The sequence below is a fragment of the Geospiza fortis genome, unplaced genomic scaffold (assembly GCF_000277835.1).
Source record: "Geospiza fortis unplaced genomic scaffold, GeoFor_1.0 scaffold112, whole genome shotgun sequence".
Lineage (NCBI taxonomy): Eukaryota > Metazoa > Chordata > Aves > Passeriformes > Thraupidae > Geospiza > Geospiza fortis.
The window spans coordinates 28316403-28343248 of NW_005054298.1; the positions used below are offsets into that span (position 1 = coordinate 28316403).

Sequence of the window (26846 nt, forward strand, 5' to 3'; positions counted from 1 at the left end):
CTGCTGTTTGATATAAAATGGCCTCTAAGGTCTCAGGAGGGACATATCCTTGTTTTAAAATCATAAAAACAGACCTACTTTGGCAGTAGTACCTAAAGTGTGATTCTGATCTGCAGAATGACTTGTTAAAATGGCTCCTTTGTATTTTCCAGCTCTGGTTTCCATGTATGTATTGCAATGGATTTTTTTTTAATATAAATGAACATGTATTATATATAATTATATGTTTTCTAACTATTTTTCCCATTTCATCACTGTCAGGATAAGTATAAGAATACGAGACCTGAACTTTACTCTGCATTGTCAAGTGAATTGTTCCTTTCATACCCCTGTAGTCTAAAATATCCCTATTAGCAGAAGTCACTCCCAAACCAAACAGATTCAGATTTCCGCAGTTCTTCAGGACTGCATCTGTAAAACTGTGTTATGTAAATCATTTGGGCACAGACCTGAAACATCTGAAGATGCCATTTTCATAGTCTATTTACAGAGCAGAACTACATTTTTCCAGATTACAGATGTGTTTTCTTTTGCCAACCAGTCCTTGAAAGCAAGGGATGGAAAACAAAACACTTTCGTGCATCTCAGTTTTTCTAGGAATCCATGGCTGCCACAAGCCACAGGTAATGCAATGCCAGGCCCCAAAAAGGCTGCTGGATGCAACAGGACATGACCACTGGCTTTAACCCTGCCCTCCTCAACACTGGGATCAGGGGTCTACTGTGAGCAGCAGTGAGAGTCAGACACTTCCACCCTACTTCCCATTCTAACAAGCAGAGGTCACAACAAGAAAATACATCCTTGTAATCTTTCCAGATAGGACCTTTGCCAAGGTAGGTCAGTTTTTAAAGTCAACAACTGTAATAGAGTCCCTTTTATCTGACTTTTGTCTTCCTGTGATTGCTGACAAAAATCCCCCAATGCCTCAATGGTGCTGTAAGTGAGGCAAGCGAGGCAATGTCAGCTTATGACTTTTTCAGCCAAGTCCATGACAAAGTTAAACAATGTGTAAAAAAACCACCCCTTCTAGTGAGCCCACACAACTGCTTGTTTATTAAGTGTTAGTAAGGTGTGCCACGCTCCATTGAGTTGACGTTGACAGATGGGAGTGTTGGAGAAAGTACCTTCAGTCCAAGCCAGTAAGCCCAAATGACTGCCACAGCATGCTTACGCCTAGCCTCCTCCTTCAAGCGTTTCAACTCCCTCCGAGCCTAAAAGGTTCAGAGAGTGAACAAGAGAGACAGCCGGGAGCAGACAGCGCCAGCGCCGCTCCCACACCCAGCAGGGGAGGGATGGAGGAGCAGCGCTCGACCTTGGGCGCCCAACACACTGCGGGAGCCGGTGCGGAGCCACGGAGAAGCTCCAAAAGCCTCCACTGCTGCTGATGTGGCATGCCCAGGTGGGAATTTTGTTATTCAGCCCTGTTATTCACTGTCAGCCCTTCCTCCTGCTCTTCTGTGCACACCTCCCATGAGTTGATTCTGATGGGAGGGCTTTGCCTGCAGTTTCACAATCAAAGTGATGCACGTGGAAATCAAGACTTACTAAGATCTCAATATCTAGTCACTTCTTCCACCAGCAAGTGCCTGGGCAGGACAGAATCAGCGCTGAAACTATGTGTCATGGTGACTTTCCAGCATTGTAATGAGGGCTTTTATCCTGGAGGTTATTTTTTATTTTGATCTTTATGTGTTAAAAAAAAAATAAAATCATCTCCAGCCATGTTAAAATCTCCATGTTAAAATGATGTCTGTCTGTGGAATTAGCAGTAAGGCCATCAAACCTAGTGCATTCCTCACATACAAAGAGATAGGCACCTTCCTACCTTTCATCAATCATTCCATTTTAGGAAAGCAATTTGAGGCATGTGTGGGCAACTTAAGAGAATGTCGCATTTTAGGAGATACCAGCACATTTTTTGTTCAGTTATCTGATGACAACACTCAAGGAAGAGTTTCAGTATTACAGGCTCACTCAGTCAGAGCAGCTCTAGCGCTGTATCTGCACTTGTCAAGCTGCAAGTTATCAGACGTGTGCAGCAGCAGTTCCAGCCTGTGCCAGTAATGCTCTTCTGGTGCAGCTGGAAAGGTTAACGTGCAGTAGATGTAGACTCAGAGATTATGTTTTCACTCATCTGCTTGGCAGAAAAGCTCCTACTGCACAGCAATGTAAAAGCAAGAGCTATGCAAAGCTAAGTATTTGTCTACCTTGTGAAAAGGAAGGAAACTGAGTACTTGAGGCTCACTCTTGTTTTACTTTTGTTTGTTTGTGGGTTTTTTTGGTAAAGCAAGAGACTTCTGATGATGACTTTTAAAAATTTTTGTTCTAAATATTCCCCCAGGAAAAGATAAAATATCACATCAATAAAAAGTTCTCTCTCTTACCAGAGACTGTAATTATTTTTCTAATCTTAATTCAGTTTAGATTATTATCTTTATATTCATATATATTATTATATTTAGATTATTTATAGTTAAGGAATATGGAGACAATTTTTCACTGAATTCCTGTGAGCCAGTTGATAAATATAACTATTAAACCATGTTAAAAATTATCCAAATCTGCTAAACATTTAAATGAGGAACTTTAACATGGTTAACACTATTGCATCCACTGGATGTATCTATTGCATCTATCTGGATGTATCAAAGGACTACCCTAAAACTATGAAAACAAATATCTCTTCTGCAGTACTGAGCAATATTTTGGTGAAAGGCACTCTGGTTAAAAACAAAATAAATTCTCAATGTATTCTGCTTAATCAAATGCAGAGGAAACTGTGTTTCTGTCAAATTATACCGTTACCTAAATATCAAGCTAGAGCTGAAAAGTTCCAAAGACTCCCTAGTATTAAGGAAGTTCTGTACATGTTTGTTTGGATTCCCAGGGCTGCCATTTTGCTGGAAATCTAATAGATTTATACCAAAATAGCAAAGGTCAAACACAGCATTATACTCCAGATGTAATTTGAGCACGTTTCTCCATCCAGTTGGCAAGGTGTTCTAACAACACACCCACAACCATAAATAACAACTGAAAAATGTTTTAAATCTAATGTATTTATGGTTTTCAACTAAATTAGGAATTTATTAATTGAAACCAATATATTTTTGACCTCTAGTGAACAGCATTTCAAATGTTCACATAACCCGCAACTACAGGCTGGGGATTAGCAAGCATCTTTCAGTGGGACTTTGCTTCTGAAAACAAACAGCTGATGCTGAAATTCCTGGGATTTTTCTAGAGCTGTAAGTTTAGAATTGCAAACTAACATCATTTTCTGCTAAAAGATCAGCTCATAAAATTTTGCTTTACTTATGGTCATTAAATTTTTTTTACTGGTTCAAATCACAGCCAGAGAATCAATTAAACCAATCATAATTAGAAGTAATGAAACTTAATAATGTTGGTTTGAACTTGTAGATGAAGACTGTCCAGGGTACAGATTATAATAAGTGGTGAAAATCTCAACTGGATCACTAACACAGTGTCACTGAAAGCACTTGTTGGGGGCATGGGGAGGAACACAGCAAAAAACCCCAACCGTCTCTCCCCCCACAAACCACACTTTGCATATTGACATGTAGTTAAATGCATTTCCTAATTTCAGATTACTGCAGTCCAGTCATTTTTAATCTAGTCTAATGGCTTGTTAGTGCAAACCTGTAACTTGGTTGCCATGCAAAGTATTTCCTACTCTACAAAAAACTGACATACACAATGCTATCAGATTTATTAGGTGTGGCATGAATGGAGATGGAAGGAATCGATGATCATGCTCTATTACTTAAGAGTGAATTGTATTAGTCATTAATTCTCACTATGAAATAGTGATTAAATGCTGATGTTGTTGAGCAATGAAGGGGGGACATGTGGTATGTGCATGAAGTACCTTATATCCAAGCCAGAAAGCCCAAATAACAGCAATAGCATGTTTATTTCTAGCCTCGTCTTTCAGTCGTCTCAGTTCCCTTCGTGCCTGTGATGCATTTGAAAAGGGGATATAGAAAAGCTTAGGAAAGAAAAGGTTACTGCAAGTTCCCATTGGTGCAAGAAAGAAAGCAAGTAACCAGTCACAAACAGCAAAAATTAAAGCGTGTCCCAGCTTCCCAGACTGCACCAGCTACGACATGTTAGCAGCAAAGAGAAACCAAAAAAAAAAACAGTTTAAGCAGTCAAAGCAGTTTAAGGCACTGACAGTATTCCCAGATAACTATCCTGAGGGACATCCTTCTTCATTCCATGTAGAGACACACAGCTGCACAGTTTGTAGCCATTCTCTTACCTGGGTACCATGCCAGTAAGCAGCAATTACTGTGGCAGCCTCATTACAACGCTTCAGATGCTTCAGCTCCCGAAGAAGTTTCCGAGCCTGCAAGCAGTTTAAAATGTTCTTTTTGACTAACTAGCTTCTCATATTTTTGAAGTAGGGCACTGCAACTTGTGAATATAGGCAAAACCAAAAAAACATTGCCTCCAAATCCCCAAGCAAATACATTCACACATGCTGCCCAGCCTCAAATTTGCTGCTCCAGGGAGGATTCTATGCTGCAAGGCTGGGACTGGCAGGTTAGGGGATCTTAGTTCAATGCTCAGTTTTCTCCCAGATTTGCTGCATTACCTGGGATATCTATATGTCTGTTTGCAAATGGCAACAATGGTTTTTTCTCCATACAGTAAATGTCTGATCCATTTAGAGTGCAATAAAGAATAAATCCCAAGTAAATTGTTTGGCTTTAGGTCACACTAAAGGCTGCTGTCACACCAGGCTTTCATGCACAATGCTACTGCAAAAGAGCTTGTTCTCCAATGGCAAACAGTAAACCATAACTCAAGATGATGCTTTTAACCCAGTTTTCTTCAAATAATGCTCATGGGAAAAGACAGCACATCAATAGTTAGACTGAAAGGATATTTTTAACTCATTTAAAGAAAATCATAAAGACAAAGTAAAAAGCCAGAGAAACAGCAAATCAAATCACATCACCTTATTGCTGGCAAACTTTAAAGCCTTCTGGACAGGAGACACTATTTACACCAATAGCACTAACTGCAGCCCCTTCCTTCCCTGTCTGACAGAAAGGAAACTGATTCCAGAACTAAAGACAGTTCTCTCTTTCTAACTAGAGGGGAAAGCCAGCTTTAGCAGGTGAAGAAAGGTTAATAAGAAAATAGAAGAGCCCAGGGTTGCTTTTTTTGAAGATGGTCAGCAGTAGTCGCTTTGAGCATCATGGCTGCTTTCATGTGAGCTGTTAATCTCATTTTTACCTCCTATTAAAGCATAATTCCTTAAATATCTACTAGGATGCATGATTATCCCTTCACAAAGTACAAACCTCTCAGAGAAGAAGTGAAGTTGTGGCAAACTGAGGCAGAGTACAAGTCCACAGCAATAAACTACTTTCACAACACAAGTACACTTTCACTCCTCCCCTCAGCAGACAGAGGAGAATAGATTATTTAACCCAAGTAACAGATTGCCCAGGCAGCCCAATCTCTCTATTTTAATCCTGCTTTCAATTTGATTCATCCTTTGAGAATCCTATTAAGCACAAAATAACTGCCAACCACAACTTGTTTCTTCCAAGTCAGTCGAGTGCTACAGTTCTCCTAAGGTCAGTGAGAGAGCCCCAGAGCATCCTTCTCTGGAGCTGCTGGCCTTCTCAATTCCTTGGCAGAAGATGCCTTAAGGATAACCCAGTGGTTTAGTGTGGTCCAGCATCCTCCTTGCACTGTTTGCAGGGATTTATAGCCCAGGCAGCACATCCAGGTATCCTGAACTCGCCTCTTCTACAGCAAACACAAGTGTTTAACAATGGCCATGGGACAGCCACAGCTCCAAGGAGAGAAGGTGGGACAGGCAGGAGGCTCAGTGCACTTGGAAAGTGTTTTCTGACCTGCTCCTTACCTCTCCAAACAGAGACAGCTGCAGTAACAGGAAACTCACCTTCCACCCTCGGATGTACGACTGCACTGTGATAGCTGAACTCTTTATCTTCTGGTATTTTTTTTGTTGCTGTGTTGGAAATAAGTTTGTGATGTTTAGAACAGAATATTATGTCTGTTAAACACTGCATAATAAACCTTTCATCACTAACATTTGACAATATGCTTGAGGAGACAAGCACTAAATGCAAAAAGTGAACAATTTCTGACTGAGCAGATCAGAGTGTAGATTCTGTGTTCAACTCAAGGGGAAACAAAGCACATCAACAATGCTGCATGGACAATGTCACTCTGTTTACAGAAACACTAAGTTCATGGTCAGCAGCACAATTGCACATTAAATGCTAACAGTAAGAGCTTTATTTGTCTTTCCCACCACCAGAGTAGCACACAAACTGTCACACATACTCAGGTTTGTAGGCTAAGCTTTTTACCACCTTTTCATAAGACATGTGCCGTTCCTATTACCCACAGTGCCTTTATTATGGCTGATGATAACTTAGGAAGAGTAAAAAAAAAACAAAAGCATGGATTCCTGAATGAGATGCTGGAGTACTATTTAAGTATGCCAGGTTGAACAATAAATTTCCTGGACAGCTGAGCATTTTCCTTCTAAAAAGCTCCGTTCTCCAGTAGCCCAGTGTTCAGTATAATACTAAATTGACAGGCTTTGCAGCAAGGCTTTTAGACTTGACATTCAGCCCACTCAGTGACAGTGAAAATCTCTGTGAGCAAGCTGGAGAGGGTCCCCTCTGGGCCACCTTCATGCCACAGCTGCTGTCTGTCATGCCCTGCAACAGACAAGTGCCTGCAGATCCTCGAGTCAAGCCTCCAGCACAAGGAGTTACTCAAAAAAGCTTTATTCATTCCAGGGATTTCCAAAGAAATTGAAACCTTCTAAAGCACAGTGCCTACCAGTCATGTTGGGTGAGGAGAACAGTGCCTTCCATCCATGTGAAGAGGCTGAGAAAACATCTCTATCATCACCAATAAAACAACTGCTGCCATGTTTCACCAGTGACCCAATTACAGTTAAGAAAATCAGCAGCTCTTGGTTGTGTATTTGTTTCCATTTCTTTATATTTAAAGCTGTGCCAATCTAGCAGCAGTAAATCCATTTTAAATTCATTAATATTGTGTGAGATCATAATGAAGCCATATGGGCACAATGCAATTCTGTAATTATGCTGTTTGTAGGAATGGGGCTTTCAGTCACACAAAGTCTGAGGGTTTTTAAACTCAACAAGTCTGCTTCAGTCATACTTTTTCCAAATGATCTATACTTCCCTCTAATTATCCAAGAGAAGTGAACCAAACACTGATGGCTTTCAAGAGGACAAACAGAAGTGCTTGTCAACTGAAAAACTGGGATTTGTCAACTCTGCACTTGCAGTTTAAGAAGACTTTTTTCTGTGTTTCATCAAGGTTTCTGATATGCTTGTGCTGTTCTCTAGCAACAACAAAAGGCAGCTGAGAAGTTCAAGAGTAGCTTTAAAAACAAATAAATCTTTTTTATCAGTCAGCAAGTCAATATTATTTACTAACTGCCAAGAAAACATGACAGAGTCGTCTATTACTGCTGTTCAGTTTGTGGCACAGAACACCCAGTCCACACATAGAACTGAAACTGCTTTGGGATGAACTGTATCAATAATGATACCAAATTACAAGTTTTAGGAGTTACAATTAAAATAAACCCCTACAGGCAGCATTTTTGAGTCTAAGGCAAGTGTTCCAAATAAGGCAAAACCACAAAAAGGCTTAGGAATGACTGAATTCCACAGAACTGCACATGTATATTACTGAACATTTTTTACACATTAACCATATGTTTTGAGAGCGCTGTAAGTGCTGGGAAGCACAGCATTTTAGCTGAATGAAAAAGACTTCCCAGCTGAGCCAGAGAATCCTGCTCTCCCAGAGTGAAAGGATTCTGGTGACCTTTTTAATTTTTTAAAAACAAGCACAGTGTAAGCACTTAACAGTAACCTATAGAAACTAAATTTTCTTTTCTCCCCACTATTGGTACATAACTATTAACATAAAATTGAGTTCTTTCAACAGCTCTCTGTGCATATTGAGGAAAAATATCCCATGAAGGTTACATTCATTAAACAATGAAGAGAACCCCCCACCATATAGTAAGGATGGTATCTTACTGAGTATCTCCTGTACCAGGAAGCGATCACAACCTGGCATTTTTTCATTAGCAAGAAGTGAGTACGGCACTTCCAACCTCTGTAAATCTTCCCAATCAGAGTGGCCAAGTCCTCCAGACGCTGCTTTCTCAGGTCTTCTAGCTTGAAGAGCTGGGTGTGAGGGTTTGCAGGGTTTTGTTTGACATTGGAAGAAAAACAGCAGGAGAGAGGAGACAAGGAAAAAAAACCCATAAGCACAGCTCTTGTAAGAGAAATCTCCTCTTTACTGAAGTCCCCCCTCAGTCACACATTGTTTTATTCACCTCCAGAGCTACAGGCAGGTACACCAACAGGATTTGTGGCAGATACAATGTCACAAGTCACTGCTCGAAAATTATATTAAATTAAGGCTGACAGCTATTGTAGAATCTTGATTCACATTGATTTTAATGGGCCTAACATTAAAAATCACTTTTTTTAATGCTACGGTCGTAGCAATACATCAAAGCACTGCATGGAGAAAAATCTGTAGGAAGCAGGTAGTGAACGATGCTGTCCTCACGAGAGAGGGCTTGATTTTGCAGAAGGCATTTTTCACTTACTGTTCTTGGGTTGCGGATGAATATCTTTGATCTACCGAATGAAAATTCCTCTTCAGGGATTCTCAATTCATTAAACAGCACCTCTACTCCAGCCCTAAGAAGGAGCAAATGAGCTTAACAAACATGACTCCCAGCTCTAAAATGCCTTAGTTTACATATTCACAGCTTAATTTATGGAAGGTATATGAAAGCATATTTTAAACTTTTAAATAGTGCTTGACATAAGAAGATTGAAAACCTAACTCATTTACTCAGTAGTTTATTCCGCTAAAGGCAAGAATAATCACTGTAAAGATTCAGAATAATTTGATGAAAAAAAGAGCAAATTTTATTTTACAGCATCAGCAGCAGCCTATTTTTCCTCTTACATCTATAATTATTTTACTTAAAAACAGAAGAAAGGAAAAAGGAAGGCTTCACACTAATGTCAGAATGTGAAACAAAGACTGACAAGTTTGACAAATGCCAGCGTTCCATTCTCATCAAATGCATTTTATGAACACCAACAGAAAAAAGGGAAGCGGAACTGTGCAGATCTTTGTGATGATTATTGCAATGCTATTGTTACCAATACTGCACTGCCACCATTGTCTTGATAACCTAAAGACTTATATTGTAGCTAAAAGATGTTAATCAATTATGAAAGATATTTAAATCTTGCTTTTGGTGGCCACATGTAAAAAGAAATAATAGAAGCTTATTTGCCCATCCCAGGTATTATTTGCAAAAAATAAAACGTGGATAAAATGTGAATACTATGCAATTTAAAAGTATCTATTTAATATAATTGATTTGCAAGAGGCATTATCTCATAATTGTTCCCCCAATCATTATGTAAAGTTATTCCTGAAAGGGCAGAGGAAGATTGTATGGCTGTCTTCAACAAAATGAGTGTCCTTACACTTCCAAAGTTGGTCATTAAAGATAAGTGCCCTCCTGATCATTGCAGCCCTCCCAGTTATTTTGAATCCACTGCAGTATCTCTCTCTTACACCCATTCTCTCAGACCCAAATCAGTAAGGCCCGCACTGTATTCCTTTTGCAACGTATGCACAAAAAATAAAAACTCAGAACATGTGGAAGATGGGGATTTCACCTGGGACATGTGGGAATATTGCTATTTGCCTACCTGGCTGGCCCTCTCCAGTGGGGCCAGGTCTGCTTGCAGAGCATTTTGTACCTCTCCAGGCAGGGCTCGTAGGGCTGCCGGAAGGCGTAGCCCGCCCTGCGCACCCGCACGTTCTCCAGGAGCCCCAGGTAGCGGATCTGGTGGCACACCAGGGCTTCGTTGAAAATGTGGGCAGCCTTTTTGTCATTGGGCTTGATGCACCTGCACAGGAAAACCAAAAGGGACATCTCTTTGCACTGTACATGCTAACAGCTCTGATGGTGAGTTTAAACCACACATTTCAATTGTTTATTTGCCCACAATTCTTCTCCTGGGAAGCCGAGAGGCCTCAGAGAAAAAGGAACACAATATTATCTTATTTGCTTCTCCTGTGTTTTGCTGCTTTGGAATGTGGTTTGAAGATTGTTTATCCAACAGGTGGTTGTTTGATTGGTTTCATGTGAATTGTTTTAACTTAATGACCAGTCACAGTCAGGCTGTGTCCGACTCTGGAGAGAGAGTCATGAGATTAATTATCATTCTTTGTAGCCTTCTGTAAGTATCCTTTCTCTATTCTTTAGTATAGTTTTAGTATAGCATCCTTTAATATAATACAAATACATAAAATAATAAATTAGCCTTCTAAGAACATGGAGCCAGATTCCCAATTCCTCCTTCATCCTGGGGACCCCACAAACCTCATCAAACAAATTGACCAAATCTTTGGCACTGGGGAATTTACCTGATGTAGTTTGGATTTTTTGTCTGGAGATTTTTCATCAGGGTAGCAACCGAAGCCTTGAACTGTGAACCTGCTGTTGGTGGTCTCTTCAGATTGATCTTAGCAGGGTTTCCTTCTGGGAACAATGCTTTGATAAGGGAGTGGTTGGCCTTCCACATGGCCTGGGAGAGGTCACGGTACAGGAGATCATTATTTTTGTCAACAAATCCTTCCACCTGGTACATCACCTGAACAACAGAGAAGAGTCTCATCAGTGCAGGTTTTGAACTACAACATAGACCAGTTCAAAACTGACCCAAGAAATTGATTTCTCCTTCTTACACACTATCCAAAAGAACCGAAGGATATTTCAGCTTTCATTTTAAATCTGACATTTGGATGGCTTTTTGTTGGATAAAATGTCTGTGAACGTGCTACCCGGGAAAGATGCATTTTCTCATGCTGCCAACAGTTCCCTGAGTCAATCAATTCTGGTTTCTGAAGTGGAAGAAACCCTTTTTCAGTGATAACTCTGACACACCACCACCTGCCAAGACTCCTAAACAATCTTTTTTTCTGTCTGATAAGATTTTTTCTCCCTCTCTTTTGAACCAAAACAACAAAAATACCCTTTCCTTTCAAAGTACTAATGCTTACATTATTTGCCTAACTAAAGCAAGATATGGACTATCACCTCTTGGTATCAGAGTGCAAGCAGCAAGCTGTGCAGCCCCCAGGGGACTGTTATTTTAAAGGACTTTTACCAGGAAAGCAGTCCAATAACAACAAGCACCAGTACAAAGCTCTGACCTGCAGCTGGGTACCCAGGAGGAAGCCAGAGGAACTTCATGCAGACCTCAGATTGCTACTGGCTTCTTTAACTTTTGAGGGTAGGAAACCTATTTGATTAATTGTGATAAGTCATCTGGCTGGCAATACAGATCCTTCTTCAGAACCATGATTTCTCAGTTCTGCCTGGCTATGTGCCAAGTACACAGAATACTGAATGAAAATAGTACTGACATGTATTTTACACAACGGCAAGTTACTGGGAACTCAGCAGGCAGCATTTTACCTTGGAGAACATGCTTCTGGTTTTGACAGGTGTAGTAAATGAAAAAAAAAAACCAAAAATCCCAAACCAACTGTTCACATGAAATTACTTATATTTCTTACAAGGAGGGTCAAACTTTTGTTGACCAGTGACAAGATCAAAATGTTCTCAGCTGAGGATGGAAAAACAACATTCCTCCCAAAATAGGAGGAATTCACTCTGCTGGGTAAGTGAATGCCTGTAACAATCAAAGACCCTCACTGCTTGCTAGGACACAATCTGTGCACAGTCTTTCTCACAGTACTGGGGTATTTTCAATTCACTTAGATTTCTCACAACCAAAGAAATACCTAGGTATTAACCCCTGATAGATTATATGCAGTTACAAACTCTTCTTGGCAACTAATGTGAATGAAAGCCTGAAAGGTTGAAAGGCTGATATTTCCAGGACTATTTTGAATGAAAAAACTATTGTGCCATTCAAAATTGTAAGACTGGGAAAATTTCAAAAAGCATCAAGCAGTCCTAGGGAAACGAAACACTTTCCAAATATTCTTTACTGTGTGACATTATCACTTCAACAGATTCAGACAAGAGGAACAATTTCAACCCAACACATACTTTCAATTTTTAAAAAATAGATTGTCTTCAGTCTACAAATTTAATTATTTTGATTTTCATTAATAAAAAGTGATAGCGGATTACACACTGAAAGCTGTCAGACTTGTATTTATTCAAACTGCTTATGTTGAAAAATGCAAATACAAACATTTGTAAAATGCAAATGTTTGCAAGCCCTCTGTATAACTTTCTCTTCCATCTGTTTAAACTCAGACTATCAAGCTTAGTTCCTTCAAATGTACAAAAACTGCATTTTCGCAACAACGTGACTAAGAACTGCAGCTAGTTCAGTGACAAAAGCATGTTTTCCAAAATATGTTGCCAACAAATGCGTGTGAATTTTTGCCACTGCGAGCAATGATTTCTTTCCAGAGACCTAACGCAGCAGCAAAGCAATGGGGCACCTTTCTCCTTTGGTGAAAGGAGAGCTGCTTTGATTTCAGCCAGAGCAGCAAGGACATGCAGTGGCAGGACAAGGGGTGGGGGCTTCAGACTGACAGAGGGCAGGTTTAGGTTCAACAGCAGGAAGAAATCCTTCCCTGCGAGGGGGTGAGGCCCTGGCACAGGCTGCCCACAGAAGCTGTGGCTGCCCCATCTCTGGGAGTGTCCCACACCAGGCTGGATGGGGCTCTAGTGAAAGGTGTCCCTGCCCATAACAGGGTTTGGAACTAGGTGATATTTAAGGTCATTTCAACCAAAACCATTCCAAGATCTCTTAAAGCCTCCCAACCCAAATCACAGATTCTAGGTTTAAGGAGAATAGATGAAGACAGGTGTGGATTTTTCAATCAGCTACAGCAGCCCCCCCAGCCCAGGTGCTCCCTTCAGCAGGTACCTTGCCAGCATAATGCTGGATCCTGAAGCAGCTGTGGGGCAGGGAGGTGTCGTTGAGGAACCGGGAGCACTTGCTCATCCTGCTCTCGAAATGCTGGTGAGTGGCACAGACCTGGTTCAGCTTTTCCAAAAAGGTGTCATCAGTAACTGTTCCTGGTCTCAGGCATTCTTCATCCAGCATGGCCAGGATTCCAGTTTGGTTCTGAAGTTTCAAAGCAAGAGCTTTAGTACTTGTTTCCACCACAGCACAGAAAGGAGATAATTCACTTTTTCAACTTCTGCTACCTAGGAAAACATTCTTTGAGCCATCTCAAAGCTTGGCTCTTTTTACCTCATGACCATTTCCAACTGATTTTTAGCACTTGCATTTTTTAAAGACTTTCTATGAGATCTGAATCCTGAAATTCACATTGAAACTTCATGTCATTTACTCAGACTGTAGCAACTCCAACTCAACTGAAAGTATCCAGTTTATGGTAAAATCACCATGTATTTTATGTTAATGGCTAAAAACTGCTCTTTTCTGATTGTTAAGGAATTTTATCTTTCTTGCATTGGAAGTCTTCTCAGTATATACAAGTACTTTGAATACCTCAAACACTCAGAAACATGTAATTGAGTTTTCTAGTTTCCATATGAAAAGAAATGTTAATTACAATGCAGCATGTGATATCTGCTATTGAAAGCAGCCCTAAATGTAAACATTCAAGAGATGTTTGATTTGATTTGGTTTTTTTTAGTGTAGGTACTGCTGAATATTTGTACAAAAGTAATATAGCTTATAAGAAAAACCCTTTTTAGTAAAATAAACTTCTGCTACACAAAGTAAGATGAATAATACAACAAATGCCATGCTCAAAAAGTTTAGTGCATGAGGATGCATACAGACATAATAGCTAAATTAAATCCATGCATTAAAAATAATCCAGAGATGTTCCTGAATACAACTTACATTTTCTATTAGGTCACAAATGATAGCATTGTTGAAATATTCAATATGAGTCCATTCAATCCCCTACAAGAAAATATAAATAAATGGATGAACAAAACTATGGAGGGAACTTTTCCTCTAGGCAATTAAAATGATATTCCAGTTAACCATGGTACTGCATTCAAATTTAATTCCTCATGCTTACCAACAATTCATTTATTAGGGGAAAAAAAATACAATCATCTACTACTAACATTATCTGCACAAAATGAGTGTCCTTGAGTGGCTGCCAAAGTCACTCTCCATTCCTTTCCCCCACCCATGTCAGCTTCCCATGCACTCCCTGGCTCCAGGCCAGGCTCCTCCCGTGCTGCCCACGCTCCCACTGGCCAGAAGGAAATCAGCCCATGTCCCTGCAACTCCTGAGATCAACATTTCTAACTTCTTCCTTGTTGGAATTTTTTTTTTTTAATGGGAGGAAGAAAGAGGCTAAATTTAGATAAGACCATTTGAAAAATCCAGAGTATGACAGTTGTTCAGATGTTCTTAGTATCTCAATTCTTTTTTGAATATCAGTGAAAAAATGTCCAGGATGAGATGCCAATGCATCACGAGGTAGCACTGGTGGGGCAAAGGACTAAAAGAAGGAAAATATTAATTTCATTCTTAATTTGCACTCTGTGGTACTTCTTACAGTCTACTTTTCTCAGAGCATTTGAAATACCATTCAAGAACCGAATTGCAGTAATGATGGTTCACCACTGAATGCAAAATTAAAAAGAGAAGCCAAAATTTCATGTTATCCTCAGGATGGTAAGGCAGGAACTTTATGTAACTTTTAAAAATGTTTATATAGCAAAATGGCATAATCCAGTTAGAGTACAGAGAGTGTGTGCCAGTTTTTACAGCTGGGAGCTGGTATTTTGTCTGAGCTCTGTGTATCATGTGGAGCACTGCTAAAACCTATTAGAACTTTAGCTTGATGTTCACTCACATCAAACACCAGAGGCTGGGCTCCACAGGACATCTCAAATTTATCCATAAAGCTCACACAGCTCCCTTCAATACATACCTGAAAGAACACTAGAACCAAACTCTATTTGCAGTTTCTTTCATGTTGCGTGCTATTATTTTAGCCATCCAATTGAAGGACTGGCTGTGGCTGGTTTTGAGTGCATCCCAGACATTGCTGTATAATCCAAAACACAGGCTGCAGGGTAATGGTACTAATACCAGAAAGTGATATTAGTGTTCTAATAAATCAATTAGCCCTTGCTCAGAACTGCCAGTCATGGTTGCCAACGAATGAATCAGAGCTGGGTCTGCTTTTTACCTGGAGAACTCATAATGTGAAACAAATGCCAAACCAACATTTTTTGCTTAATGTGACTACCACACAGCCCCACACAAACATGCTCCATGTCAGCCCTGTGGTCAAAAAGTGCCTCTGCTGCCTGAAAAATGGTTCCAGCTTGCTTGCCTGTGTGTCTTCACAGGGACAAGGGGAGGTGGGTAAGCGAAGATCCATTCCAGTATTACCTCTCGGATGTATTCCTCCTGCTCTTCTTTGAGGGTAAGTTCAATGAAGATCTGCTGCAGCTTCTCATTACAGTAGTTGATAATGAATTGCTCAAAGCTGTTGTCCTGTCAGATGAAACATGTTTGAGTTTGCTTTGTGTAAACAGCCTGGAACCCAGCTGGAGCGAGTTACTGCAGCAGCTGCAGGTCAACAAGCCACTCTATTAACTACTCCCTCCAGTTTTGTGAGGTGATGGCTGGAGTAATATTTGATTGAGATCATGATTAGTTCAGAAATTTCAGACCAAATCCTTCCCTGAGGCTTTGTCTGTTGGGAGGGACAAAAACCTCTGTAGGTTTTATTCCTGATGCCTCCACACTGAGTCCTTTGAACGAGTCATAAGGACACTTGTGGTGTCAGGAAATAAACAAGCAAAGTTTTGCCTGCACTCATCTGTCCCCATATGTAAAATGTAGGCTCCTGCAGGGTCTGATAAATAAAATCATGACAGTAGCATTAGCTCTTTTCCACTCAGCAGCCCATAAAGCATCCCATTTCCCTACAGAACAAGGCTCAAGCTGCTATTCCAGCTGCAGCTGAGCCTGGGTTAAGAGATTATTGGCTCCAGAGGTCAACCCACCTCCTCCCTGCCAACAAACTGCCCCTTGAAATGGTGGGAAACAAAAGAGCTTCATTGACTAAAATTCCTCTAGCAGGCTAATTCATCTAAAACTGGGTTAGGGAGCAAGCAGATGTGTGACCCTTTGCAGAAGGGACCAGGGAGTGGAGCAGACCCCAGCAGGAGGGGTGGGCACAGGAAGGAGGCAGTGTCACAGGCTGTGACGTATTTCTCTGCCTTTTTAAACTCCCAAATAATCTGCTGTACAATACCTGGGAAGCTTAAATTATGCTGATAGAATTTTTATCACTGAAGGCAAGTGCAATCATTTTGAATGTTTGAATTAAGGATATGGTTGCTAAATGAGATTAAGAACACACAAGCAGATTAGAAAATATTGAGGTAGCACAGATTACTTTTATCATTTTAGTTTTAAATGAAGCAAAATCATAGCTGATCACCAAAAAATTCCTCAGCCACAAATGCTGCCCCTCTCACCAACTGCAATTATCACTCAGAGATTGCAAAACTTGCATAGCTCTAGATGAGAGAGTTAAAAGTTGGCATGCAGCAAAATCAGCACTGCAAACAAGCCATACTTACTGCATTCTGTTGAAAAAGAAATTACATAAACTGCAGTCAGTACTTCTTGTACTTCCATAACAACACAGAATATAGCTATTAGCATTTATTTAGCATACCAAGTAGATCAATCTTTGTATCAGTGAAAATGCAAAGTGCTACATAAATGTTATGCATTACATCTTTGTAGGTGAGTCTATCTTTAGGCACTGTCTAAATATTACCAAATAAACCCAGAGGTTGAGATACATCAGAGCCTAGCACACAACAGCATTCTTGCATTGCTCTGTCTCTAAATCCCCAGGTAATGTTTGCCTCTAAAAGCCATATTTATAACCTTGGGCAGACAAATCTGTGCAACAGAAGAGGAGAACGTGGAAGGAAATAGAGAATGCTGGAGGAAGAATGAGTATAAGTTTACTTGACACATTCAGATAAGGCCATCGCTTCACATATATTGAGTCTGAAGTAAAAGGAGCCCAACTGCCACATCACCCAGACAAAGAGAAAGGGTAAAACACACTCTGCATCCTCCTGCCAGGCACATGCCACCCAAATCAGAGAGACTGCTGCTCCAAAAGACCAGGTCATTCTGATTAAAAGGGCTGCAGGACTATTCACTCACAAATTATACAGGCTTGGTCATCAACAGAGGATGGAGACTGAACAGAAAATCCAGCTAAACCATCTAACTGAAAGGTCATTAACAATACATTAAAGTAATTGCTAGATGTTTTCCTGATTTGCTGTGTATCTGTGATATTTATGGCTTGCAAAAAAAAAAAAAAAGGCAAACCAAAATCCACAGAGTTCTCCACAAATCGCTCACTTTGAACTATGAAATTTCATTTGACATTGCCAAGCCACTGAAAATTGCTATTCCAGGAAAAAAGTTATTGAAGAGCAGCAGCAATGTTGTTCTTTATGAATAATACAGAGCAAAGGGCTAAAACAGTTAATTATGGCAAAGAAAATGGGGGAAAATGTTTGAAATTACTGAAACTCTCGATTCACTTAACTCTGAGCAGACCAAAAGACATTTGGTAAATGAAATACACTTCAGAAAAGGTTTTTAAAAACCATGCCCAAAAAACCCCAATTAGTCTTTATCTCTAAGCAATTCTAAGGAGGGCAACAGAGGTTGTGCATTTATTCTCCCTTAATGAATATCTGATTTAATTTATGTGAGGGCTACACAAAGCATATACAAAAACATTCACAAATTAGTTGTTCTCCTCAATATTTTAATGAAGGTGTTATAGAAATGAATACAACAGAATTAGAAGGATTTAAAGGATTTCTGACATTTTTTTTTAGAAGGCAGTAGAGAAAAATCCACATCAGTGATAGCACATCACTAAACCCACTCAGGAGACAGGGGCTGGAGGGACCCAGCCATCAGACTACTTGCTCCTTATGCTGGTCTGACCAACACAGAAGCAGTGCAGACAGACCCAAAATTTGAGGAAGAGCTATCAAATATTCTTAGGAAATTTTAAAGGGGGGGGAAAAAAACCCCAAAATTTAAGACCGTATCTTCTCAAGGTGTCAGCTTCTCTTCTAGGCAGTAATTCTGATATTTTTAATATCAAGGGCATCACTTCAATCCCTGCATTTTAATAGCAGCTTTCTAACTATGCCTTTGAAAGCACTGTGGAATACAAAATAAAACCTTCAGGGAATGTAAAACCACACAGTCTCTCAAATTAAATAAAGGTGCTGGGATAACAGAATGTCACCTGAGATAAGCTTAAAGTCATGTTGAATTTATAGATACAGCTCAACCAACCACCCTCAGCTTATCCTCTGAATCTTTTATCAGATGCAACACTAAATTTAGGGGACTAGAAAAATTCACTGACAAAAATCAAAGCCTACTTCACCATGGTTCTCACTTCATAAATAATGGTGTCATACAGCTCCATTCTTTATCAACCTTCATGGTTGGTATTTCATGAATAGCAAGTTTTGAACTCTAAAAAAATTCTTCTCCATGCAAAAATAAAGTGATTATATAAACTAGTTCTAAAGTTCTATCTGTGAGCCACAGCTATTACATATAGGTGCTTGAAAGTCCTACAGAAAATATTCTTTCATCCTTAATATTTTACCTAACTACTTCTTTGAAAGATTCCACATGTGTACTGTGGAATCATCTGAAAAAAACATATTTGGTTTGTTGCTGACTTTATACATTTTTATACCAGTAAAATACCAATGTGCAACAGACAAAAAATATTTTGGAAAAAAAAAAAAAGGCATAACTCTTACTGGTATTAAGCAGAGAGATCTCCATTAGATTTATGAACAGAAAATATCTAAACCAGGGCATTTTCCTATCAACGTTAGATACTTTCTACCCTTCTCTCCCCACATAGAATTCAAATTCACTTTTGAGCGCCCAGTTTCCAACAATTTCCAAAGATGATAAGGCAACTGTGATACCTGCTTAAAACTGAAAACTGGGTCCCTTTTCGTTAGGCAGGAATCAATTCTTAACTTCCACCTGACCAATAAAGTCTAAGTGTTGTGTTTTTTGTCTCCCCCAAATTAAGCAGATGATGTGGATCCAAACCTACAGACTCAGGTACATCACAGCTCAGTGTCACACCTTTGCAGGTGTTTCTCAAGGTCTCCTCTTCCTCCTTAATCTTTAATCACACCATTCTTGTTCAGAGGCAACTCAAAAATCTACACATTGCTCAGTCTGCAACCACACTGACAAAACGGTGCCCAGCAACATTGTTTCAAATACATTATGTGAGCACATACAGCTAAAATAATACATGAGATGTATTTAAAGGAAAAGAATGTTTTAAAAGAAAACCCTAGCATTTCAAGTCATGAGACTCTTGAAATCAACAGGACTGATGTCATTAAAATGAACTTACACATCAATGTGAGACATACAGAGACTGATACTTCTGCTCTGTCACAAATAGCCCCAGAAAGTAAGTTTTTTGTTTTAAATATCAACAGAGCTGCAGGCATCAGAAGTCTCTGACTGCCTCCTAACATAAGCAGGTGACCCCAAGTAGTTCCATCAGGCCCCCAGAGAAAAAGCCAGATGGCAAAAGTAATGATGATAAAAGACCAACATACTCACTTCCCTGAGATGAATGGTGGAATGAAGAGTGAAACCAACCAGCAAATTCAATTTATATGCTACTGTGGTGTCTGGGGATAGGGGGTTTTACGTATGACCACACAAGCGTACGAGTTTATGAGATGAAACTAAGGAATATAAATGCTGGGAAGTTAAAATCAGCAAAATGGGAAAATTGCATTTAAAGAAAATGAAAAAAGATACTATTTTAATCTCAGAAAGCAATGACCAGTTATAATGTGACTCAGTTCTAACAAATTTTCGAAATTTTTTGCAATTTTAGTAAAGGCATGTTATCAATATTTATCCCTTTTCTGTTTACATGTACAAACATTTGAGCAATCAAGCTTATTTCTTGTAAATTAGACTGCACTGGGCTTCTGTGTAAATATCTGTATATGCAAAGAACCAGAGAGGCACATCTTTTAATTACAAATATTCCACTATATGCAATCAAGCCACGTTTCAGTGTACCTCATGGAAGCAGGAAAGATCTGTGCCAAAGCTTGGGGGATTATCCATTTCCCATATTTGTGTAGCTCAACCAACTTCAGCCCTCTTTGTGTGCCAGGCAGAGAACCAGGCACTCTGAAATCCATCTTGCTCCCAGCTGTGCTGTCCAGGCACACAGGTCTGAACCAAATTTGGACTTAAAAACATGAGAAACTGCAGTGAATCCAGTGCAGGTGTGATCCATGGGAAAACCCAGGTACCATCACTGCAACAAACTCAACCTGGTAATTGCAGTCCTGGAACAGCAGGAATTACAACCAGGCAAGAACCTCCTGTATTATCAGAACCACTCCTCTACTCAGACAGAAATAGCTGCTGTAGGGCAAAACATTATTCTCACAACCTGAAGCAGAACATTTCTGTATTTTTGCTCCAGCAATTCAAGTATTTCCTCTGCTGCAAACAGCCAGCCAATGGGATTTACTTCATAAAACTGCATGTTGCAAAATAAGCCCCTCTAATACTTACATTGTAATACAATTAATTAAATGGTGGTTAACTTCCTGGGATGCACCTCTGCTTTCAGCATCCCATCACTTAAGGAAATTATTGCTTTAACAGTATTTTAAAAACTCCCTGGCACCTCAGAGTCCAACCAAGGGTCCCTCTCTGTAAAGCTCCTCTCTCACATAACACTTGACAGCAGAGGTAGTCGATTAATTATAGATCAAAAATTCAGTTCTCCTCTTTCCCACTACACTGGGGTTTGCCAGAAGAAGCAGAGGGGCTGGGTGCACGCGTTTTGGCACTGCTGCTTGCCAGTGGTGTGATAAACTTCTGCACATCAGCAAAGGGTTGAACAGTTTCATAAAGGAAATCTGTGGCAAGCTAGACAACCTAGAAAAAGCAGCTGGAAATTATGGTCTGGAGATTAGGGCAACTAACAAAACAGAAATCCATTGATGAGTTAAAGCCAAAGTCAAGACATGAAGAAAGGGTTCCCATATTCTTTAAAAAAAAAAGGAAGATAAAATAAGATCCTGATAAGTCAATTTCCTCCTTAGATTCTTTTTTAATATGTCATCCTGCTTAGCAAATAACTAGACCCTTCTCCTGTAAAATAATCCTTTGGGTGTGGGGGGAAGACCCTGATCCAGGAGCATTCTTTCAGAGCTCAGGATGCTCTGAAACTCTAACATCCTTCATGTAACCAACAAGACAGAAAAAAGGCAAAGCCAACCAGGCAGCAACTGGACCAAGCTGTTGTACAGGTTTATGGTGAAGGTGGAAATAGCTCCCCTATTTTTTCATGCCTTAAACACCTCAGAAAGACATTTTCAATTATTACTGCTCCTTATTTGGTTACCTCCCTCTAAAAACAGACAATTAACACAACTCTTAACTTGTTAAAACGAAGAAAATGCATTCTTCACATTTCTAACATATTCCCTCAACAGAGATACTGTCATTTTATCATTGTCCAGATGACAGCTTATACAGTATGTGCAGCAAGAACAAGCTTCTTTCTGTTACCTCAAGGAACTTCTATGCACAAGAAACAAGCTAATTGCCTTAAATAAAAGGAAGTGCTATCAAAATGCATCACAGACTGTGAGGAATGGACCAGGTTTTACTGCTGGGTGGCTTGTTTGGCTGGTTTACCTGTGATACTTTTATTTACTGGTGGGTTTTTTGCCACGTCTTTGCATGTTCTTGCCTACCTGGAGCAAAAGGACTTGGTAAGATGCTGTCCCCAAAGACAAGGCAGCCACATCACCTCTGGTGAACCAAATGGAACCAATCCCTCTCTGCAACTCTATCACCAGTGCGTTCCAGTTTCTTGTCAGGCTAAAGTACATGGAACAAACTGCTCCACCAAGGGACTGAGCAGAAAGAACTCACACTCTCAAACTGTCTTCTCAAGGCCTGGCAAATTTCAACAATAAGCCTTGTTTGGCAGCGCTACCTTCTATAAAACTGCGCTCCAAATCATTAATTCATCATATGGACCAGCTGCAGAGTGGTGCCTGAAAATTCAGAATAAAGCCTTTAAGGCAAGCAGACAGATATTTCTGTCTCTGAAGGGCTGGACAGGATGAAATACTCATCCTCGCTCCATGACATTCATTTTTACTACTCCTTGTTCTCAGGAAATGTGCGCAACAGGAAACTCAACACCCAAAGCAAATGGAGAGAGCCTTCTGCTCACCTCTGCTGAGCCCTGCCAGGCCCCCACCATCTGCCTCCTGCAGCCTTCACTTCTTCATCACAAACCTCACCCTTCCACCACCCCACCCTGTAGCCATGATATTTTCTGAAAAATCCTTTCCTTAGGATTTTTTCTCCTGAGAAGCTGAGCGGCCTCAGGAACAAAATGTAAACAATGGTTATCTGCTGCTGTGAAATGCAACAGGTGCATCTGTGATTGGTCTCATGTGGTTGTTTCTAATTAATGGCCAATCACAGTCAGCTGGCTTGGACTCCCTGTCTGAGACACAAGCCTTTGTTATCATTTCATTCCTTTTCTATTCTTAGCTAGCCTTCTGATGAAATCCTTTCTTCTATTCTTTTAGTATAGTTTTAATATAACATATATCATAAAATGATAAATTAAGCCTTCTGAAACATGGAGTCAACATTCTTGTCTCTTCCCTCATCCTCAGACCCCTGCGAACACCACCACACCCACCCCTTCTGCAGAGATGCAGAAACCACTTTCTGCCCAAAAACACCCAATCAAACATGGGATAAAATGGGAACAGCCCCAAACCTACCCCAGGAGGCCTGGAATCAGCTGATTCTAGAATTCCCAGTGCCACCAGCCACCATCCCGAGCCCATCTCAAATCTCAGTCTAGACTGCGCACTGACTACGCAGGCAGCCGTTCAGAAATGTGGATAAACACCCTTGGAGCAATTAGTGTCAGGCTTCAGGCACTGCCCAAGCTCCAGCAGCACAGTTACACAACCTGCCCAGCCCTCCAGCCTGCATTTCCATGCTAATCCTAGTCCCTAAATCCTTGCCCACAGACAATTCACACAGAGCCACCCAAAATTTCAGCGTTTCACTCCACAAACATTCAGTCCCAGCATTTGGCTTCCCACAAAAGGCAGGGCAGGATTCAAAAATAAACACAGCTTTAGAGCACCTATTCTGTGGGTTGCCTAGCCAAGCTTGCTGCTGACATCTGCCAAACCCACAGAGGCTGAGGATTATTGATAGATTTAAACTCCCTGAGCTGAATTTTTAGTCAGCCAAGTCCTTATATCTACTTTCTTGGATGGCTTTTGTGTTTGTCGGAAAAGTGGGGTTTGTGTTTGATAAATACACTAGCAAAACCCAAATCCCAAAGAGAGTATGCCAGCAGTATCAATACTCCAAGTATCTTTTCTCTGTTAATTTCCAAGAAAACACAAGTTACCCTTGTAAATTAACTTCAGCTTAAATTACAGAAAATTGCAGAAACCACAATGAACAGTAAAAAAATCAATGTTTCAAAAATAGATGAAAAAAAACTCGCTTAAAAGCTTCAATTTGCATATAATAGAACAAGACTGCTATTGTTATCAAGAAGGTGAAGTGTAGGATCTTTCAGAATGGTAAATATGGATTTCTTTATTCACTATTGTTACACAAGGAACTCTAGGCTGATCCAAAGAATCATCCTGAACAGAAAAAAGGCCCGAGAAATATTGTGCCCTGCCCATTAGGAAACAAAACAAAAACCTCAAAAAAAATTAAATGCAAAAATCACCCTTCAGTAAACACATTCCTTGCTGCTTATTGCAGTGGTACTGAGCTTCCTGGGTAAATAGTTTGCATGTATCTAAAACACTTCTGCTACACCTCCTGTGTGTTTTGATACATTCTGTCTCCAGGGCACAAGGCCACTTCAGGTCAAAGACCACGCACTAATGATAAACTTACCTGATTCTTGAGTAGAAACATGATTAATGCAGGCCTTTCTACCCTCAGCACATCAAACAGCTTCCACATTTAAAAGGCACAAATTTACAGATGAAGCCTTTCAAGTGCATTTTTACCAACAAACATTCTTTGTAGAGCTTACATTAGTCCTAACTTTCAGGAACAGATGTGAAAATCAAAATATAACTTAAGAATTAGGTTCAAGAGGCAACTGCACATTTCAGTCATAGGTCTTAACTGATTTATAATTAGATGGATATGTTACTGTCATTAATCATACCTCAGCTAATACTTTGAATGTTTGGCTATAGCGTTTACAAATATACCACCCAGCAAAATGCTCCAAATTCCACTGTCTTTGTTATGCTATAAACCTTAAGACATCATTAAATTTTCCTTGACTTATGTGACTGCATAGTGTCAAAATTTTATTTATTGATTAGTTGCTTTAATATAATTAAATTTAAACAATAATTCAGGTATTTCTGTGATGCTGAACCAGGCTGCTTGGCTGCTCTTCTAACCACAGGTCTTAATCCAGGAGAGAGAGTCACACCTTGTGTGAACGTACTGATGAATTTGGTCCTTAAGTCACAAGGCAAAACCTTCCCCAGCTTTTCCAGGAAAACTAAAACTTGGCATTTAAAGGAATGAACAGTAACTACCCACATTACTTTAAAGCTTTTGAGTTTGCAGCTTTTTAGAAAGCTACACTGTAATTCAGCATGACAGGTAAGTGCAAAGAGCCCTGGTCTTTTCATTTTTCTCCTGCACTCAGCCACTTACTTATGACCTTCTAAGATGCTGAATGTAGAAAAGATGAAAATTACAGGTGAGAAACAGCCTTGCCTCTGGAACACCATGCCACAAACACAATCCTCCAGCTGGCTCATGCGCTGGTGCACCCTTCTGTCTCCCACCTCCCAGTGCTTGTCCAGCCTAGCCACACACAGGGGAGCCAGAGAAAACAATCCCTGCCTGAGGATGCCAGCAGCACCATCCCACTGCCAGCTTCCTAAAAGCTCCCCAAGGAGCAGCTCCCAAGAGACCTGGCACCAGGATCCCCGTTCAGCCACCTGACCTCGGGCACAACATTTTCATAAATATGTTCTTGTGTCTAATGCAAACACAGCCTCACTCAGCCAGCCCTTGAGGCAGCTCTCAGCTTTCCTCTTCCTCTTCAGAGGTACTCTGATTTGCACATAGTTGGATGTTTTGCTCCTGAAATGAAACTCACACCACCCTCACATGAACAACTATTCCCATTTTCCACACTGCTTCAACACCCTCCCCAGATTTCTAAGAGGGATGTAGGGAAGTGGGTTAGGATTTTTCTACTGATTTTTTTTCCTCCTCAGATGAGTTTCTAGTTTAAACACATACAGATTCCAAGCAAGATCTATAAATCTCTTAACAAAAACTGTCAGAACAAGATTTATGGGAAATGCCCTGTCCCTGGTGCTCTCTAACCCAATTAAAAACTCCTCATTGATTGTTTTGTTTCAAAATACCACCAGTCTAAAAATACTATTGTAAACAAACAAAAGTGAGCCACAGATCTTTAGCCTGGATTAGGTACAGAGTATTTACCTAAGTGAATTGAGATGAAATCCAATATAAGTCCTTGTTTAATTTTGATAGGAAAAAAAAGTATAGTTTTTGTTGGGTGGTTGTGGTTTTTCCCCCTCTCAGGATACACAGCTTGCTCAAAGACATCCACAAAATGGCTCAGGGCAGAAATGACAGTGCCAGAGTTTCTCCTATGCTCAGAATGTATGTCACAACAAAATATAGTTAGTTTATCCATCATAAATATTTATTTATCTATGGTATAAAAACACAAGTATGACTTTCATAATTTTTTGTTTCAATTGCCAGATATGCTAAGACATCTCTCTTTGGCTTACATTTCTAGTGGGTTTTTTGGTGGTTTTTTGTCAGGCATGAAACAACTGAGTCAAATTACATATATTCTGATTACAAATTGATTAACAACTCTGTTAAGCTTTAATAACAGCTCTCTCACTAAATGGTTACCATTATAAAGGTCTTACCTCAAAAATCTCAAAGCCATAAATGTCCAGCACCCCCATTACCTTCTTTCTCACTTTTGTTTGTGCCTTAAAGAAAAACAAACACTGAGTCAGTCATCTGTACATTGCATACCTGGGATTCAAGAAAATGAATGCATCTCATAAGCAGGCTGTCAAATACTGTAAAACTAAAATGTTACATATGGTTTTCCAAAATACACTTAATGTGAATATTTTTACAAGCTTAAGAACAGAGCAGAGAGCAATTTGTTGAGCTGTGATAAGGTTATTTGTGTGGAACAGTGTACAGCCAGGAGAAATGAAATTGGCAAATACAGTTTTACTGTCCACTTTAATTTGAAGGATTTCTATTGATTTTTTTTTCTTTTTACAAGCACAAAGCAACAATACCTTAATGCTCTCATTGATCCTGGTAACAAGCCAGGAGAACAGGCGACTGTACAAATTCTTAGCCAGAGCATCCCGGGCATAATAAGCCTAAAGAGAAGAAAGAAGAATAATGTTATAAATGCTGGGCCAAACCAAACATCCTCCTGCTGCTGAGGTGTCCTAAAGGTGCTATTAATGAGTAAAGCCAGCACAGGGAGCACTGGCTCTGCCCTCCTGGCCACGGGCTGGGAGGAGCAGCAGC

The 26846-nt window shown here is 40.0% G+C and overlaps 1 protein-coding gene across 3 annotated transcripts in view; it reads right to left on the reverse strand.

Annotated features, from left to right (window-relative positions):
• MYO1B (myosin IB) overlaps positions 1-26846 on the reverse strand; it is a 93057-nt gene that overhangs the window by 14055 nt on the left and 52156 nt on the right. Inside the window, exons 11-23 of one of the 3 annotated variants that reach the window (XM_005415968.2) lie at positions 26606-26692; positions 26216-26281; positions 15495-15599; positions 13977-14039; positions 13026-13226; positions 10537-10763; positions 9816-10016; positions 8687-8780; positions 8106-8255; positions 5948-6016; positions 4286-4372; positions 3893-3979; positions 1125-1211 (exon numbers count right to left, since the gene is read on the reverse strand). In XM_005415968.2, coding sequence (XP_005416025.1) covers positions 1125-1211; positions 3893-3979; positions 4286-4372; positions 5948-6016; positions 8106-8255; positions 8687-8780; positions 9816-10016; positions 10537-10763; positions 13026-13226; positions 13977-14039; positions 15495-15599; positions 26216-26281; positions 26606-26692 — 1524 coding nt within the window. The remainder of the gene's footprint in view (positions 1-1124; positions 1212-3892; positions 3980-4285; positions 4373-5947; positions 6017-8105; positions 8256-8686; positions 8781-9815; positions 10017-10536; positions 10764-13025; positions 13227-13976; positions 14040-15494; positions 15600-26215; positions 26282-26605; positions 26693-26846) is intronic. The other 2 variants (XM_031055966.1, XM_031055974.1) reach the window with 2 other exon arrangements.